The sequence below is a fragment of the Benincasa hispida genome, chromosome 12 (genome assembly GCF_009727055.1).
Source record: "Benincasa hispida cultivar B227 chromosome 12, ASM972705v1, whole genome shotgun sequence".
NCBI lineage: Eukaryota > Viridiplantae > Streptophyta > Magnoliopsida > Cucurbitales > Cucurbitaceae > Benincasa > Benincasa hispida.
The window spans coordinates 33625571-33643063 of record NC_052360.1 but is presented as its reverse complement, the minus strand read 5'-3'; the positions used below and the strand labels follow the sequence as shown (position 1 = coordinate 33643063).

The 17493-nt window shown below is 29.3% G+C and overlaps 1 protein-coding gene and 1 long non-coding RNA gene across 6 annotated transcripts; one reads left to right on the top strand and one right to left on the bottom strand.

The window, feature by feature from the left end:
* Positions 1-8807: 8807 nt before the first annotated feature.
* LOC120068370 (protein IQ-DOMAIN 14) lies at positions 8808-12361 on the top strand. Of its 2 annotated transcripts, XM_039020112.1 has the most exons (6): positions 8811-9223; positions 9334-9434; positions 9524-9886; positions 10439-10657; positions 11395-11523; positions 11617-12361. In XM_039020112.1, the coding sequence occupies exons 2-6, from the start codon at positions 9360-9362 to the stop codon at positions 12259-12261; spliced, it is 1431 nt and encodes a 476-aa protein (XP_038876040.1). In that variant the 5' UTR covers positions 8811-9223; positions 9334-9359; the 3' UTR covers positions 12262-12361. The 2 variants fall into 2 exon arrangements, with proteins under 2 accessions (XP_038876041.1, XP_038876040.1); XM_039020113.1 differs by lacking the exon at positions 10439-10657 and having other exon boundaries at positions 8808-9434.
* On the bottom strand, positions 9799-12013 carry LOC120068371. Of its 4 annotated transcripts, none has more exons than XR_005479179.1 (5): positions 11824-11965; positions 11567-11620; positions 11373-11427; positions 11106-11251; positions 9799-9931 (listed from the first exon to the last, which is right to left on the bottom strand). It is a non-coding gene; the product is annotated as an uncharacterized LOC120068371 (long non-coding RNA). The 4 variants fall into 4 exon arrangements; XR_005479180.1 differs by having other exon boundaries at positions 9817-9945; XR_005479181.1 differs by lacking the exon at positions 9799-9931 and adding an exon at positions 10477-10613 and having other exon boundaries at positions 11872-12013.
* Positions 12362-17493: the final 5132 nt, after the last annotated feature.

Here is a 17493-nt window from a genome sequence, read left to right as displayed (position 1 = left end):
TTTAAAATAAATATCTACATATTTTTATGATTTTGTTTTTTTTTTTTAATTTGAAATAAATATCTATGATCTCGTTTAGTAACCCTTTGGTTCTTTACTTTTTATTTTTGACACTTTTTAAAATTAGACATTCGTCCAATCATTTCTTTATTCAATTCAATGATAATGACATAAACACATGACATTACGAGATTCACCAAATTTTGTTTTCAATTTTAGATACATACATGCAACTTGTAATTAGCCGCAACTCTAATAATTTATCATCTCGTCATTAATTTAAGAGAAATTATGTGGTAATCTATGATTGATCTAAAATTTCTTATTAAACATCATATTACGCTTAAATACTTATTAAATTTTTTTTATATAAAAAAAAGTGTTTGCCTACTTGTTTCGAATTTGATATCATATTTGATTCATAGATTTTTACATTTTTTTTTTGATAAAAATGATAGGGGATTAATTAAAATCACAAATATCTTAATCATTAGTACACAATGACTATTAAGTTATGCTCGACTTAAACCCACGTTATCATAATTTGAAGCAAAATTCATATTGAATGTAACACGAAAATTTAGGCCAGGATGGTACGAACTTATATTTGTGTAAAGTTTTAAGAATTAAAAGGACCAAATTAAAATGAAATAATAATTAATACAATTTAAATTTAAAGAACCCAGAGATTTAAAATTAAGTTAAATCCTCCCATTTCACATCTAATTGAACTAAAAAATTATTGTTTGTTTTATAAATACTTACTAAAAAATTGACGTATAAATTATAAAATTACATAAAATTGTCCATTTGTTAGCACTTTTTAATAGTAATCTTTTAATATTGGTCATTTCAAAATAGAAAAAATATATAAATAACAAACTAAGTTCCTTTTAAAATATTCAAATTTTAGCTATATATATATATATATATATTTTGTTGCAAAAGAAATTTTGGGTATAAATATATATAATAATAATTGCAGGATCCAACTCCACAAAGAAATTTTAGTTATAGTTTGAAAAAATATTTTTACAAGTAGATTATGGTATAATAATATTTTCAATAAACAAGCATTTTTCTAAGCAAATAACGAGCATAGTTTTTAAAAATAGAAAATCATAAATGCTAAATGATCTAATATGTTATTGGAATATAATTAAAGGTTGATTTCAACTCTACTTTTGTTATAGATCATTTTTGAATCAAGAATCTCAAGCTCGGGAATACGTGAGGGATGTAAGAAATGGGCCAATGGCCCGAAGAGAAAGAAAATGAGAGTCACAGTGGGCAAATTAGGCTAAATAGACCAACTGGTCCTCATCGGTCGAGGAGAAGACGAGTCGGGCCGTTTGGCCTAAACTTGCTCACTTTGGCCTGGGGCAGATTGGGCCAAATGGCCCAACCTACCCCCTGCCTGAAAATAGGTCCAAGTCCTCTTGGCCGACCCGAATTTCCCTAATTTTAGCTACTCTTCCTAACCCCTTCTGGGTTTAAGATCCACTATTCCTAATTCTATTTAGGCTTAGGTTCCACGATCTACAATCCTATAAATAGGGGGTAATAGACACATTTCCAGATAAGTTCTTCTCCCCATCTCTAACTTGCTCTGACCCTTTGTCACATACTAACTTAAGCATTGAAGGTTTTGTGTCAGGCACCACACCGGTGTTTTCTTTTCTTGTTTTGCAGGTCGTCTTTCTTCCCTGAAATTATAAATTTACTCTTGAAGTCACATGAAGGTTAAATGAGTCTGCCTGCCTAGATTTTGCCATCAACAGCTGACATCGCCTGTGGGAAAAAATGTTACAATCCTACTCATAGAAAACTTGAGGAAAAAAAATGCCAAAGGAAACAAGTGAGATGGATAGGCATAACAGAGATAAATCTGACTAAAAACGACATTCCAGGAGGACAACAGAGTCGTCAGTAATGAAAAAAAAATCATTTATCTAATCAATACCAACATCTAATCCACGTAGAACATTCCATTAACTCTCAATAATATACAAGGTGAGTTGTCATATGATCGTTAGAGACATAAATTTTTACTTCTTAATCTTGAATTTAATAGATGAAAAGTAAAGAAAAGAAGTAGTTACCTTTATTTTCTTCCCCTCAAAACCCTAAGCACATGTAAGAGATATGTGCCTGACAATTTGAAAGTTTTTGAATAGTTTAAATGAAAAAGTTTAAACTAAGACATAATTGACATCAATTATACAACTGATGAGCATTATATATAATTTAACATAAAAAAAATAAATTATTATATTTTGTTTTTTGAAAGTATACAACAAATTATTAAATAGATTTCTTTTACTATTTCATATATCATGTCTTCTAAAGAGACGATAAGTTTAGAACCTACTATATTAAGGGAGAAATTCACAATCTAACTTATTATAGAAAACTTCTCATTTTCCATTTTAGTACATTCTTTTTATATATGAATAGATAAAGTGAAAACTAGTTTCTTTTCATGAATTATAAAAAAAAAAAAATGTTGTTATTTTAAACTAAATTAAAATTTAAGTAATTTATTTTGAGTATTGTGTTATTATCTAATTTCTAAACTTAAAATAATTTTCTAGGGAGATATCCCATAGGAAATTAGCATTTAATTGGTAAAATTCTAGAAAATAAATAAATAATTCCTCTCAAGAAACTTGATCTCCAAAAATTAATGGAAGAATGTAATGGGTGAATGGAATGTGGATGAAGAACCATTCTCTACTCCTACCTTACCTCGATAACGCTTTTATTAACTAGTTATCTAACATAGTCTACCACATCATACTGACTAAATCAAATTTTATCTAACTAGTAAATATGTTCTTTAGTTATAAAATGTGAGGTTGAAGGCTTGAAACTCTGAACAAATTGTATAATGTCTTAAACAATCGATCTATTGTCAAATTGACAAACGAGTCATGTTAATTATGTTCATTTAATGGTACTAACAATGTAGAGAACTACAGTGAGTCTGACTCAATAATAGTTGTCATGTATTATTTTTCTTAAAGTCGAAGGTTCAAATCTTCAAATCTTCACTTGTATTAAAAAAATAGAGTGAGTTACATTATCAAATTCAAATAACGAGAATGTAAACTATGTGAGGTAGAAAAATCGAACATCTAACCTGAAAGTCGATAGATTAAATTAATATTTTTTTAAGTGGGAGTTAAATTTTTAAAAATGAAAATAAGGGGGGAGAGAGAGAGAGAGAGGAAAAAGAATAATATAATATGTGGGAATTTATGTGGGGAAAGATGAAACTAAATAATATTCCTGAGCCAGAGAGAAAGATGAGAATATATGATGACAATGCCTCTTTGTGGGACCCTTTACCAGCTGGCTTCCCTGCTCCCTTCAACAATTATGCTTTGTTTTCTTTCTTACATTCTCACATTCTCTCATCTCTTTCACTTCCTCAATTCCCCATTTTACCCTTCATTCTTTAACATTAAATTAAACAAAAATAAAATTTTAAACATACACATGAATTATTACCCTTCTATTAAATTTTCGTCCACGTCTAAATATTTTCATTGGTATTTCTACATCTTTATAGGTTCGATATCTATGATGGGTAAATTGATATTTTTATTATATCGTAGAAAAATCCATGAAATATTAAAAAAAAAACAAATTATCGGTGGTGTAACTATTATATAAATAATAGATACATTAAGGGTTGTTTCTAAATATAGAAAAATGAGTTAACTTATTTACAAATACAGTAAAATATCACTAGCTGTCAGTGATGAACGATGATAGACAAATTTACTATGTTTGAAAATATTTTCAACAGTTTTGCTATTAAAAACAATTATCCATATGCTAACTGATTTAAAAATCACAAAATATTTATTTACTAATTTAAATTTAGCTTTTGATTTTTTTAAATTTTTTTAGAAATATCCATTGATATCACCAATTTTATAAAACTAAGACCTTGATATTTTCATCGAGACATTTTAAGTATTGGTTGTTATAATTACTTTAGACTTCAAAATTATTTGGAATCTAAAGGGAAAAGAAATCTTAACTCTAAAATTGTTAGGTTATATATCAATTTTAACCTTAAATTTTCAATTTCATTAAATTGAGCCTCAAAGTTAGATAAGTGTTACAAACTAAAAAATTAGAGAAAATAACATTATATATATATATATATATATAATTTTTTAATATTGGCAAAGGTATTCCAAATTTGTGCAAAATGGTCACACTTATTTTTGTGCAAAATTTTATTTTATTAAAATTAACGAGTTTACGAAGATTTTACATGATTATCAGCTAAATTTAGTGAAGATTGAGTGGATTCATTTAAGAGATTGAGGGGATTTTTTTTAGTACAATAAGGGTAAGAGAATTCGAAGTACCAACTTTTTGGTCGCTAACATATTTATATATATATTAGTTGAGTTAGGTTAACTTTGACAAATTAGTAGAAAAATTAAAAGTTAATTTTCCTATCCTTCACGAATAGATGTTAGATGTTTTTTTTCTTTTTTTCCTTAAAAAAAAGAAACTAGTGTTGAGCTTAAATCAAGAAATCAAAATTTTGCGTTTTTCTCTCTGAGTTTTGTTATTTAGATTAAATATAAGTGTTGAGTTTTGTTTTATTTTGTTTGTTCTTTTTATTTTTTTTTTCTTTCTAAATTTTAACGATACTTGGATGAAGATTTAAATCTTTGATGTTTTAGTTGATGTTATATATTCTATGTCATTTGACCTATATTTATATTGACATGAGTACAAATATATATATTACAGTATTTTGTAGAAAAAGGTATCAACTTGTGTTAGATGAATTTTTATTTTTAAATGGATTATGAGGGATATAAAAACACGATAATTTTTTTAGTAGTTTTCAATATGAAAATTACAAGAATACAATTTTTTTTTTAAAAAAAATACATTAAAGATTTTTTTTCTCAAGAAATATATCCAAATAACCAATCCAAGGTTGTTTNAGAAGTATGTTGCTTTGGAACACTACTTTTGGTATGTTTTCTTTTTATTCTTGCAAATATAGGAATGACACTCAAAATATTAATAGATATAACACAATTATATAAATATAATAACATTTAGATCCAGGTCTTGAAGTTTACTAGTGATAGATTATATATATCGTTGAGTCTATTAGCAATATAGTCTATCATTTATAGATTTTGCTATATATGCAATTCTTTTTAAAATGTTGTTATACACTTAATTATTAATTCTAAAAGTGTTATTTATTGCAATTTTCTTTTTACATATGGAGTGGGAGATAGATTCTCTTACTTTAAGGTTGATAATACAAATATTATATAGTTTTATTTAGATTTAGTCTCATTATTGTAACCACCTATACCAAAAGTCTCCAAGCAAGATAATGAAATGGTTATAATTGTCCTTTCATGAACTCAGTTAGCACACAAATATTAATTAATACCCAAAGATTACATGCATACTATCTTTTTGTTTCTCAACTTAAAAAGGGATGTTGAGTAGAGATTAACAAGCTTTTTATGTCATGATTTAGTCCTAAATGGGCTTTTGATTGCCAAACTTTTAAGGTTTCTTAAATAAAATATGAGTTATGTTCATTTTTTTTTTATTAATATATATGTAACTTAGATTTGAAAAAGTTTTCAAAACCCTTCCATTTTACTCAACTTTCCTGGTTACCAAATTGTTTATTATAATTTCTGTACCCTATTTTAAAATTTTGCTGAATGCGTGTGAAATCACTTATTATAATTTTTTTACCCTATTTAAAATTTTACTTGCGTGTCTACTCTATTTAAATTTTCTGTTTGTGTTTGTGCGCGTGTGTTTGCATGCGTGCGTGTATCACCGATAGTTTGTTCAGGGTTCTAATCTCAATGGTTGGCAACTAAATACAAGGGTTGCACTCATTGTTGGACTTAACCCAACACCTTACGACATGAGCTTACAACAGGCATGCACCACCTGTGTCCATGTTCTCAAAGGCATCCCTCTCTTTCAAGAGGATTCGTGGCATGTCGAGCGCTGGTAAGGTTGTGTGTGTATATGCACACGCGCATGTGTGTGCGCATGCACATGTGCGTGTATGAGTACGTATGCATGTTATTTGTTTTGATTTTATCTCTACGCAATTGTTTGTTGCAATGATACATTAATGTAGGAACATGCAAATGTTTGTTTTCACCTCGAACTTGTTTGAATGGGTAAAAATTAATAATAATAAGAAGAGTGTTTACAAATTAAAATTGTCCAACTCGTTAGGATTTAAGTTTTCATCTTGACATCAAAGTGAACATAATTCAACTGACATATAAGTGTGTTAGTAATTAAGACGTTTATGGTTTGGATCCTCCTATCTTGTTGGACTAAAAAAAACATCATTTCCACCAATTGTAAAATTAAAAAAAAAAATCAAAATAAAATTTGAAGCATGAGGTCTTATTTGGTGATTGTAAATGTAATGGTAATATATTAAATATGAAATTTAAAAATCAATATTGACTTTAATTATATATTTTATAGTTACAATTAAAAACACTAAATATTTATTACAAGTTTCTAATGGTTTTATTTTTCACTTGAAAATTCTAATAAAATCTGGATAAATGCTGAAAAATAAAAATATTTTATTTGGAAAATGGGCTGAAATTATTAAGATAAAATTAAAATTAGAAAATAAAAATATAAGCCAGGGGTTTTTTGGGTGTAGTTTTTAAATATGATTTGTAACAGAACATATAACTTTAAAAGTACTAAAATAACAAATAAAAACAATAAAATACTGTTACCACTTTGTACTATTTGTTTGTTTTCAGAACCAATTTAAAAATTCATCATCCTATCAAACAAATTTCCTCCATCAATTTTTTTTTTCTTTAAAAAATGTTTTTAATTACTACTTCTAATTTTATAAACACAACTCCATAACTTCTTAAAAATAAAACATTGAACAGTCTTAGAAACTTTTTTCTTTTTTTCTGGAAAGGAACATGTCTTAAATACTTACACATGGCTTGGTGCATGAGTTAGTACTTTGACTAATAATGAGTACATTATCAATCATGGTGAACCCCTCCCAAACAAAAAACTAAGTGTTTGATCACTATTTCGACTCCTTTCATAATCATTTGGTTTTTGGTTTTGAAAATTAAATCTATTTTCTCTCAATTTTTTACAATGATATTGCATCTACTTTAATATAATGATTGAATTGTTAGCCAAATTCTAAAAATGAAAACAAATTTTTAAAAGCTAATTTTTTCAAAATTTGACTCGATTTTTTAAACCATTGCTAAAAAGTAGATAACAAAAAAAAAAAAAAAAAAATTGGAGGTAGAAGTAGTGTTTATAGGCTTAATTTTCAAAAACAAAAATAAAAAACTCAATGGTTACCAAACGGGACCTTTGTTTTTAGTTTTTTGTTTTTGAAAATTAAGTCTATTTTGCCTTATCTTCTTACCATGATTTGCATCCTTCTTAAATGCAAGGGTTGAATTCTCAATCAAATTCCAAAAATTACTTTTTAAAAACTATTTTTTTTAGTTTTCAGAATTTGGTTTGTTTTTTAAAAACATTGGTAAAAAATAGATAACAAGAAAAAAGAGTCAAAACTAAAAACAAAAAACCATATAGTTACCAAAGAGGGCGTAAACTACAAGCTTAAGCATATTTTAACCATATGATTTTTTTTTTTAGTTTTTTAAATTAAGTTTATGAACACTCTTCATAAGTTATTATTTACCTTTTAAGGATGTTTTTAGAATTAAGATAAGTTTTGAAAACTAATTTTGAAATTTATTTTTGTTTTTAAAAATTTGGTTATGAATTCAAGTGCTCCCTTAAAAAATATAATATTAATTATAAATAATGGTGAGATAACAAACACAATTTCTAGAAACCGAATAGTTATGGTGACATAATTTTTAAACATGCAAGTTTGTATATAATACCATTAAAAGAAAATCCTAAACGTTAAATTTTGTATCTAATAGGTCCTTAAGGTTTAGAAGTATTTAATAGATCAAGGACGTTTAATTTTAGGTTTAATAAGTCCTTAATATATACGTATTTTAATTCATCTACAAGACATAAAATAAACTTTTGTATCTAATAGTACCTAGACTTTTAATGTTAAAAGTTACTATTAGTCCCTAAACTGAAAAAAAAATAATAATTTAGTCTTTGAACTTCGATTTGTAACATTTTGGTCCTAAATTTTAAATTTTTAACATTTTAATCCCTAAATTTTGCTACGTAACAATCAAATCCTTATACTTAAAATTTACAACAATTTAATACTTATTGTAGAAAGTAGCATTGAGATTTAATGAGATTTATTACACAAATAAATAGATAAACTAATTATAGATTCAATATTTTTATAAAATACAAAGTCTACGTCATTAAAAAAAATTGACATCTAATATTGATAAATTTATTTAGGTTAGAGACTAAATTGTTATGAATTTAAAAGTACAGAGACTAAGTTATTATATATTAAAATTTATGATCTAAATCGTTACAAAATTGAGAATACAACAATTAAATCGTTATAAATAAAAGTTGAGAATAAATTGTGACTTTTAACTGTGTGTATATTTGGTCAAAACATAAAATTGAAAGTGGATGAACAAACTTATTCATTACACAATTGAAAGTTTTGTAATTTAACTTGGAAAAGATAGTTGTTCATTCTCATATGTTAGAAATGAAGTGGCAATTCAGTAATTTGGTACCCAACAAGCCTTTGAATATGTTTGATGCATTTGAGAGAAAAAAAAGTAAAGGCTGTGACAAAAGATCAGAGGACCCATCTGAAGTCAAAAGGATTTTATTTTTCTCAAATGGCCACTGATGGAGGTTCCCACAAAAGTAGACCTCTGAGTCCTCTGCCATTCTTTTTCTTTTTACAATATGTGATTGAAAAGGCCCACAGAACTGGAAGCAAGCAACAGAAACTCATCTCAAAGAGCTAAGGAACACATGAATTCACAAACACATCAAATTATTGAGTTGACATCTTTTCACATTTTGCCCATTTGGGGTTCTTCTTTCAGTTTTTTTCTCTGTTGATTCTTATCTTTCAAAGTTTCTGATGATTTGGGGAAGATCTAGCTCTGGTTCCTGTTCTGGGTCCTTTTGCCTACTTGGTGTTTGATGAAATGCATCCTCCATTGTTTTCACCTCTTGGGTGGCTTCAAGCTCCCTTTTGATGAAGGTTCTATCAATGGCTTCCTCTACTTTTTCTTTTCTGTAATTGGGATTGAATTTTGAAGGGCCCTTGAGATACTGTTCTATTTCCATTGCTCATTGATCTCATTGGATTAGCTGATTGATTGTCTGCTGGTTCTCAAATGGGCAAGAAGAAGGGCTGGTTTTATTTAGTCAAGAAGCTATTTGTTTCAGAGACACAGCCAAATCCTGAGAAGGTAAAGAGAGATTGACATATAGCTTCATTTTTCAACATTGTCTTCAACTAATCATCAATGCCGATGAATTTGGTTTTTTTTGTCCCCAGAAGCAAAAGAGATGGAAATGGGTGTTTGGAAGGATGAGGAACAAGAGATTAGCCACACTGACAGCGCCATCGCCATCAAAAGCGACGATGAGAATAGAGGAGGAAGAGGAGGAAGAGGAGAGGAAGCAGGCTCTTTCTGTGGCAATTGCGAGTACTGCCGCGGCCGAGGCGGCGGTTGCAGCAGCTAAGGCTGCTGTTGAGGTTGTTTGGCTCACAGGGACTCCTCAGTCTCATCAACAAGAGGCTGCTGAGGAAGTCTTTAAGCCTCTCAAGAAGGCCCCTCCATCTGATCTCCTTAAACGTGAAAGGGAAATCCATGAGTTTGCTGCTATTACTATCCAAACTGCTTTCCGTGGCTTCCTTGTGAGTACTTCTTCTGACTGTACTTTCTCCTTTGCTTGAATAGAACTAGAATGAAAATGCTGAAACAAATTGGTACTGCTACTGTCTTAATTAAAAAAAGTAGCCCATGGAGCAAGATTTTAAACCTTGTACTCTAATTTTTTTCTTTTTAAGAAATTGAAGAAATAAACATTCAAGAAAATAGTCATTTATTTATTTTTTTTTTTCGGATGAAGATGAGACATATAAGATAAAAAGCCAAGAAACAACAAAAAAATGGAACTTCTATTAACATTTGTGTAAAGTTAGAAACACAAGGAAGGGAACGCCAGAACTTTTTACTTAACTTAGTATACATTTATAACAATAAGTAGAGAATGTAACTAAATGCATTTATTTTTCAAAAAACGGAAACAAACAACAAAATATGAAACGAAAAAGTTATCAAAAGACACTTAATCCTAAGGCATCAATATGTCCTAACTACTCGTGTATATGATTACAAGTCTTGACTCTCCAGCCTTGTCTACTTGGTGATACTTGTATTATTAAGTAAAGAATGTAAATTTTCAGGCGAGAAAAGCATTGAGAGCATTGAAAGGAATAGTGAGGCTACAGGCAATTATTAGAGGAAGAGCTGTTAGGCGCCAAGCCATTGCCACTTTGAAATGCTTGCAGTCCATCGTTAGCATACAATCACAAGTGTGTTCAAATAGACTTCATCTTCCTCAAAACACTTTCAATTCTCCTGAAACGAAGCAGTTTCAGAGCTGGAAAGATAGGATTATAAAGGTAGGCCAAGCCAAAGTATAGCTGTATTGGTTGATTTACTCTGTTAAAAATATGATTGGTTTGATGATACTATTATTTCTGAATACAGTTATTTAAGACAAGAAGTCGCTTCATAGACTTAGCTTGCATGACTTTACTTCTGGACTCTTCTCTAAAAGCCTATATCAATGGAGATGTTGTCCTTACATATCTAAGAAAGATCTTTTCCATCTCTAATGAAAGTAGGATTATGTTCCCATCAATAATTCTCCCACACAGCAGAAAAAGTACTAAGCCCAGATAACTTTACTCTTGAACTCTACCCTACATATTCAAGATCTTTCTTCTACCTGATGTAGGGCTATATTCACATCCCAACAGTTCTCACTCAAACAAGAAACCACTAAACTACATCTTAAATAGTTGTTTATTCATCCACTCTAGACCTCATTAACAAGCTTGCTCTTACCTAGATTAATTCCTCTTCTATGAAGCACATGAGTGTATTCACTAAAACTCAACCACGAATCACATTGTCGAATTACTAAAGACGGCCACTTTTTGTTGTTCCTTAACAAGTCTCTTCATTGTCTTCCTCTGAGTTTCTTTTACATCCTGCATCAATATTCAGTAGCAGTTTTATTCAGTCGAATTGTTTTCTTTTACATCCTGCATCAATATTCAGTAGCAGTTTTATTCAGTCGAATTGTTTTCCGATTCACCTTTTTTTCCTTACCATTTTTCATTGATTTTTGAAGTTGGATTCGAACGATCAAAGGTGGGATGATAGCCTGTTATCAAAAGAAGAAGCAGATGCAGTGTTTTTGAGCAGGAAAGAGGCAGTGATCAGGAGAGAGCGAGTGAAGGAATACTTATTCGCCCACAGGGTAAATAGTACAAATCATCAACCTTTCTAAAACAAACACTTACTGTTCTTTTGCTTCCTGAAGTCAAATTTCTAATCCTCCACCATTTTGCAGAGGTCTGCAGAATCAGAAAGAAAAAAAGTAAAAGGAAGATGGAGATACTGGCTAGACCAATGGGTTGACACCCAACTCTCGAAAAGCAAAGAACTCGAAGATTTGGACTCCATTTTCACCTCAAATCCAAAACACAAAGAGACAACAAACGACAGATTCAAACCAAACCCAACAACAAAAAATATGGACAGAAACATAGAAGAATACCCCAACCAATCTCCATCTCAAAAACCAGTTCTGAAACAGCTCTCTCACCACAAGAAGCAACGTTCATTGGGAGGTGGAATAGACTCAAACAGCTCATTTTCAAGCTCCCCACTGGTACCAACATACATGGCTGCCACTGAATCAGCAAAGGCAAAATCAAGATCCTTAAGCTCCCCCAAGCTAAGGCCAGCAGGGGGATTAGACACTTGTTCGGATGGGAATTCTCCATGCAAGACAAAGCAGCTCTGTTTAGTTTCTTCAATGGTGAGTGAAGTTGGAATTAGCAGTGGGAGAAGAGGTTTTCATCAGCAGCAAAGATCACCAGGGCTGAAGGGGCTTCCAGGGCCAACAAGATCAAGCAGAACTCTCACTAAAGATTTGAGCATTGATTCTGAGCATTCCTTGCCAAACTGGGATAGACAAAGTGCCTTCCAATGATTGTTTTCTTGTTGGGCAGATTGATATTAAAATGAATACAGAAACAGTTTGTGGTGTTGTGCTCATATATCTAATAAAAATGTGTTTGCTGTTTGTAGATCATGGATGTGCCTATATTTTTAATCATGATGATTTCTTCTTTTCTTTGTTATTAAACCATCTTCTTTATATTTAATCCTTATACTAATTGTTTTTGTTAACCTTTTTCTTTTCTCCATTAGTTTAACCATGCACTCTAGAGATTCGAAGAATTATAATGCTTTAACTAGTTGAATTGTGGTTTAGGAGGTTGCCTTATTGTTTTGGTCACGAATAAATTCTTCCATCAAATTTCTTCACTATCTTTTAACTTTTATAATTAACAATTTTAGTTCTTAACCTTATTTTATGACTAACATACGGATAACAATAGCTTTCAGTACATATATATACGTGTTAATATGGCTAATGTGAATTTAGCTTAACAATAATTGATATGTACTTCCTCTTTTGAATCAAAGGTTCAATCCTCCACAATTGTTGTACCAAAAAACTGTGTTAATGTGAAGATGTATTGGAGCTACATAGGTAAGCTAAACCAAATAATAAGTAACAAAATATTAACCATGATTATAATGGTTTTTTTCCTCTATTGAAGAGGTTTAAAATTAAAGTAGACATTCAAGAGTTTATTTAAAATAGTTGATTTTTTTAGGAGTTTATAGGTTTAAACAATCATTAGTTTAGAGACCAAAATAGAGTGAACCTAAAACATTAAGGTGCCAAATTAAAGTTTTAAATATTTGATCAAATCAGGATGAGTGGTGTTGATGCCAAATTTTGGATAGGGAAAAATGTATTTGACCTTCATGTGACAACAATTGTAAGTTTGTAATTTGAGAAAGAAAGGACCTGCAAAACAAAGAAAAATGGTTTCAATGTCAAAGTCAATACGTGAATTAAATAATAAAGAAGTAAGAAGTTTTAGTTATCTCATATGGAACCATAATGATGTGTTTATAAGAGATTTGATCTAGGGTCTAATTTAACACTACTAGATTAGGATATGAGTTTTTCTATTCCAGATAAGTTAGATCAAATCTTATCTTATATTTTTTTTTAGTACAACAACTAAAGAGTGGGGGATTAAACTTTCGACTTCTAGGTATGAACATCATGTCAATACCACTAAGGCAGGCTCATTTCGACTTTGACTTGCCCTTAATTTATCTAAGCAGAGTTTCCTTGTGACATCAATTGCCAATTGTGGTAGATTTTCACTTATTAGTTTAATCGGTATATGATGTCAATATTTTAGAAGAATGTAAGAAGGAAGAACTTAAATAAAAAATTTATTAACATAACTAAAATGTATCACTCAATTATTCTTCATGGATGTAATTTGTAATTTAACATTTAACACATTTTTTTCTTTTTAAGTACAATAAATATGGGTATAAAAATTTGAATCTAGGAGAAAAACCATTTTAATCACTTTCAATTCTTTAAAAAATATTCAACAAAAATCTACCAATGAGCATAAGTTTTATTTCTTTATTTATTTACCTAATTTGTAGACATTTACTATATGGATACGGATGTGAAGGCAACACTAGAAAATTTAAGTTATGGTCACTAAATATACTTAGGTTTTTGTCAAATGATTAACAAGAAACTAATGGTAAGAAAAGAACCAAAACACTTTTTCATGCCAAGAAAAAAAAAATTAATTGCACGATATTTAAAGAAATTACTAACACAAACATAGTTCAGTTGGTATAAATTTGTATTGTTGACTTTAATGTCAGATGCTCGATTCCTCCACCCTAAATATTATAAAAAAAAAAAAACAAAAAAGCAAATAAATGGATGGAATGGAACGAGGGAGTTGGCACATTTTAATGGTTTGAAGAGCTTTATTTCAAAAAGAGAAGAAAGGAAAAAAAAAATGGGCAGAGAAAAGAGATGCAATAGAACCAATAAAAGAAGATAATTGTATACACAACATAAATACAATAATAAATGATAGGAAAGTTACACTTTTATTTAAGATTTTGGGTTTGGTAGCATTTTAATTTCTGAATTTTCAAGAAGTAAAATTAAAAAAAAAAAAACTTTTTGATATCTATTAATTTTCTCCTTATTATTTTCCCTCTCAACTTTCTCAATTCTCCATCCATGGCTGTAGCCATTGTGGCATGTTGATACCAAAATATTTAAAAGATTCGAAGAGGGAGAAAGAAAGGAGGATGGAGGAAAAGGAAGAGAGAAAAAAAATAATAAAATTATTTAAAAGATTTTTAAAAAAATAAAGAAATAAATAATTTTTAAGATCAATTTTATATAAATAGGTAATACAAAACTGATGACAAAAACTAAAATGTTATCCTCATACTTTAGGCTAAAATATCGAGTTTGAAAACTCATAGACCAAAGTGCAACTAAATCCAAGCCTTTCGGACTAAAAAGTATAATTTTTCCTAGATGATAATATAACTAGAAAAATACAAAGCTACACCATCTCCATGTAGCCCACATTAAAAATGCACGTGACAAAAAATTATTTTTTTTAAAAAATGAAGGTATTATTTTATCTTTATGTGATAAATGATGGGCTACATGGAGATGGATATAATCAAGGCTACAATATCTTCTTGCAAGTGAATGGGCCTTTGGTAGAACCATGAGCTTGGTTCGAAAACTTTGACATCAAAATGAAGTTGTCTCCTTAATAATCATATTAGCAAGTTGATCTTCAAATAGAATAAATCGAGTTGAAAAGTTGTTTTCGAGCAACACATTCATGCTTGAGATTACGATCTATTAAATATGTTACTATTAATTTGATTTCAACATTTCCCTCTAATATACATTATCCCTATATAAAGAAGTCTTATACACATGTAAAAATTATGTTTTATCAATTAAAAAAGAAAACCTAATAGAAGGTCTAAATTGTACTTGTAAAAGTTTAAAATTTTAATTATTACAAAATTATTAATTTGAAGTTTTAATTGATATAACCTTTAAACTTTAGGGATACAAATTTATTTTTTTCCTAAAAGTTTAATATTATTATCATTTAATTTTACTTTGGAATGAAATTGTATTAAATACAATAAACTCCTCATAATTATTTGAGATTGTTTGCCTTTTAATGCATGCCCTATAGTTTGTTATATTGTAAGCACTAAATTTAATTTCAAATGTACTAAAGAAAACTAATTTCTAGGCATTTATGTTTTATGATTTTTTTATACAAACAACAAACCTATACTATATTAAAAATGGCAATAAGGGAAAATTTTTCTCTACCTTTTTGCGCTTACTATTTTACAATTACCATTTTATCCCTATTATATCTCAACACCTCATCAACCAAACCCTTTCGAAAAACACTCTTTCTGTAAAGAGATTTCATCCCTTCTATAATAACTACCACAACTCATAAGTAATCATTTCTAAATTACTGGAGATCGAAATGGGATCGAAGCGCATATGACTCGAGAATTCATGCCACCATTGATATAGTCAAGTGACAATTCCAAAATGAAAAATTAAAGTTGAATTTCAAAAGGATAATTCTAGGTTTTTTTTCCTCTGTTTTATTTTTGTTCAAATTACTTTTTGGAGAAAATGTTAATGGTCGGAAAATTTTTACTTTGGTTAATTAGATGAATTTTTGTGACTTATGTTGTGTAAGTGTCGAGAGGCAGCAATCTATGACATTGTGAATATTTTAGAAAATGTTGGAATAATGAATTGTTGTTGTTGATTTGTTTGTTTTTTTAGATCCAACTTTTTATGTTTTTTGTTTATCAATTTTCATTTAATTATATTTGTTGAGAAAGAATTTTCATTATTTGATCTTTGTAGAAAGGCGAAGAATAAATACATTTGAATAGGATTTTCTAGCATTCCCAAGGTATTACGACAATCAGGAATATGTATTGATTTGTTATGATTCATATTTATTTTTTTAATATATTCTATATATAAAATGGGCTATAAAGGGATAATTTTTATATACCTGTTTTGCCCTTTTATTTTTAGTAAATTTCTATGTGTTACTTTTTATTGATAGAATGAGCCTTTTCGAGTGTAGGCGTCTAGGGTTGCAAAAATCCTTGCAGGGTTGGATCCCCACGGGTCGGGACGCGGAATCCCTAGTCTGATTAGGGATGAAGGTCAAACCAAGGATAATAAACGGGTCCTCGACCGGGGACGAGGACGGTACCCCGAATATTTTTTTTTAATAATTTTAATAATAATAACAATAATAAATAAATAAATAAATATATAACAGAAGCAAGTTACTCTTTTTTTTAAAAAAAAATTATTTCATAAAATAATAATAATACTACTTTGTTATATTAAATATTTAAAATTTGAATATAAATATCAAAATTTAATTGATTTTAAATAAATAAATAATTAAAATATAAAATATAAACGAAAAATTTTTCCCGTGGGGACCCGATACCTGAACGGGGATTCCCCGACCCCGATTCAGCTCCTCAAAACGGGGAATGGGGCGGGGACGGGGACGGAGGAGTGTATCCCCGGTCCCGCCCCTTTGCTAACCCTATAGGCGTCCATTCAAAAGAAAATATATGTGACTTTAATATTTAATTTATAAAATATATTTATATATATCAAAATTAAAGTTTTATGTAGAATAGGTGCAATTGGTATTGGTGGGATGCAATTCTTCGAGAGTATGTATTTAATGAGCACCAATTGATGCAAATGATGTCAATGAAAGGTGAATATTCAGAGGGTGATGTCAAATAGATGCTTCTTTTTATGTGGGTGTGAAATATATATATAAAAGAAAAAAAAATTAAAGTGTTTAATTTGATTTTCTTAATTAGAGAGAATTCATATAGCTAAAATTTAGGAGAAAAAATAAAAGATCTTTTGAAGAGACAAGTATTAGCATGAGGTTCCTAGAAAAATGTGTTTCGTAGAGTTAAACTTGTATTGATGTTGATTTGATGCAGATGTGGTTTGATCTCTAGTATTTAATCTTCCGATTCTCTCTCAATTGAATGTGTATGCTTGATTCGAAGAAGTGAAATGCGTGATGTTCTTGGAGTTGAAGGTTTGGAAGAATGAAGTTGAAGTCTTGAAAGAATGCTTGTATCTCCAACGGACTCTAGTCTTTAAGTATGGTCAGCTTCAAGAGTTAAGGAGTCTTCTAATTGTTGAGATAATACTCTTTAGGTCATTTTGAGTGTAAAATTTCTGACT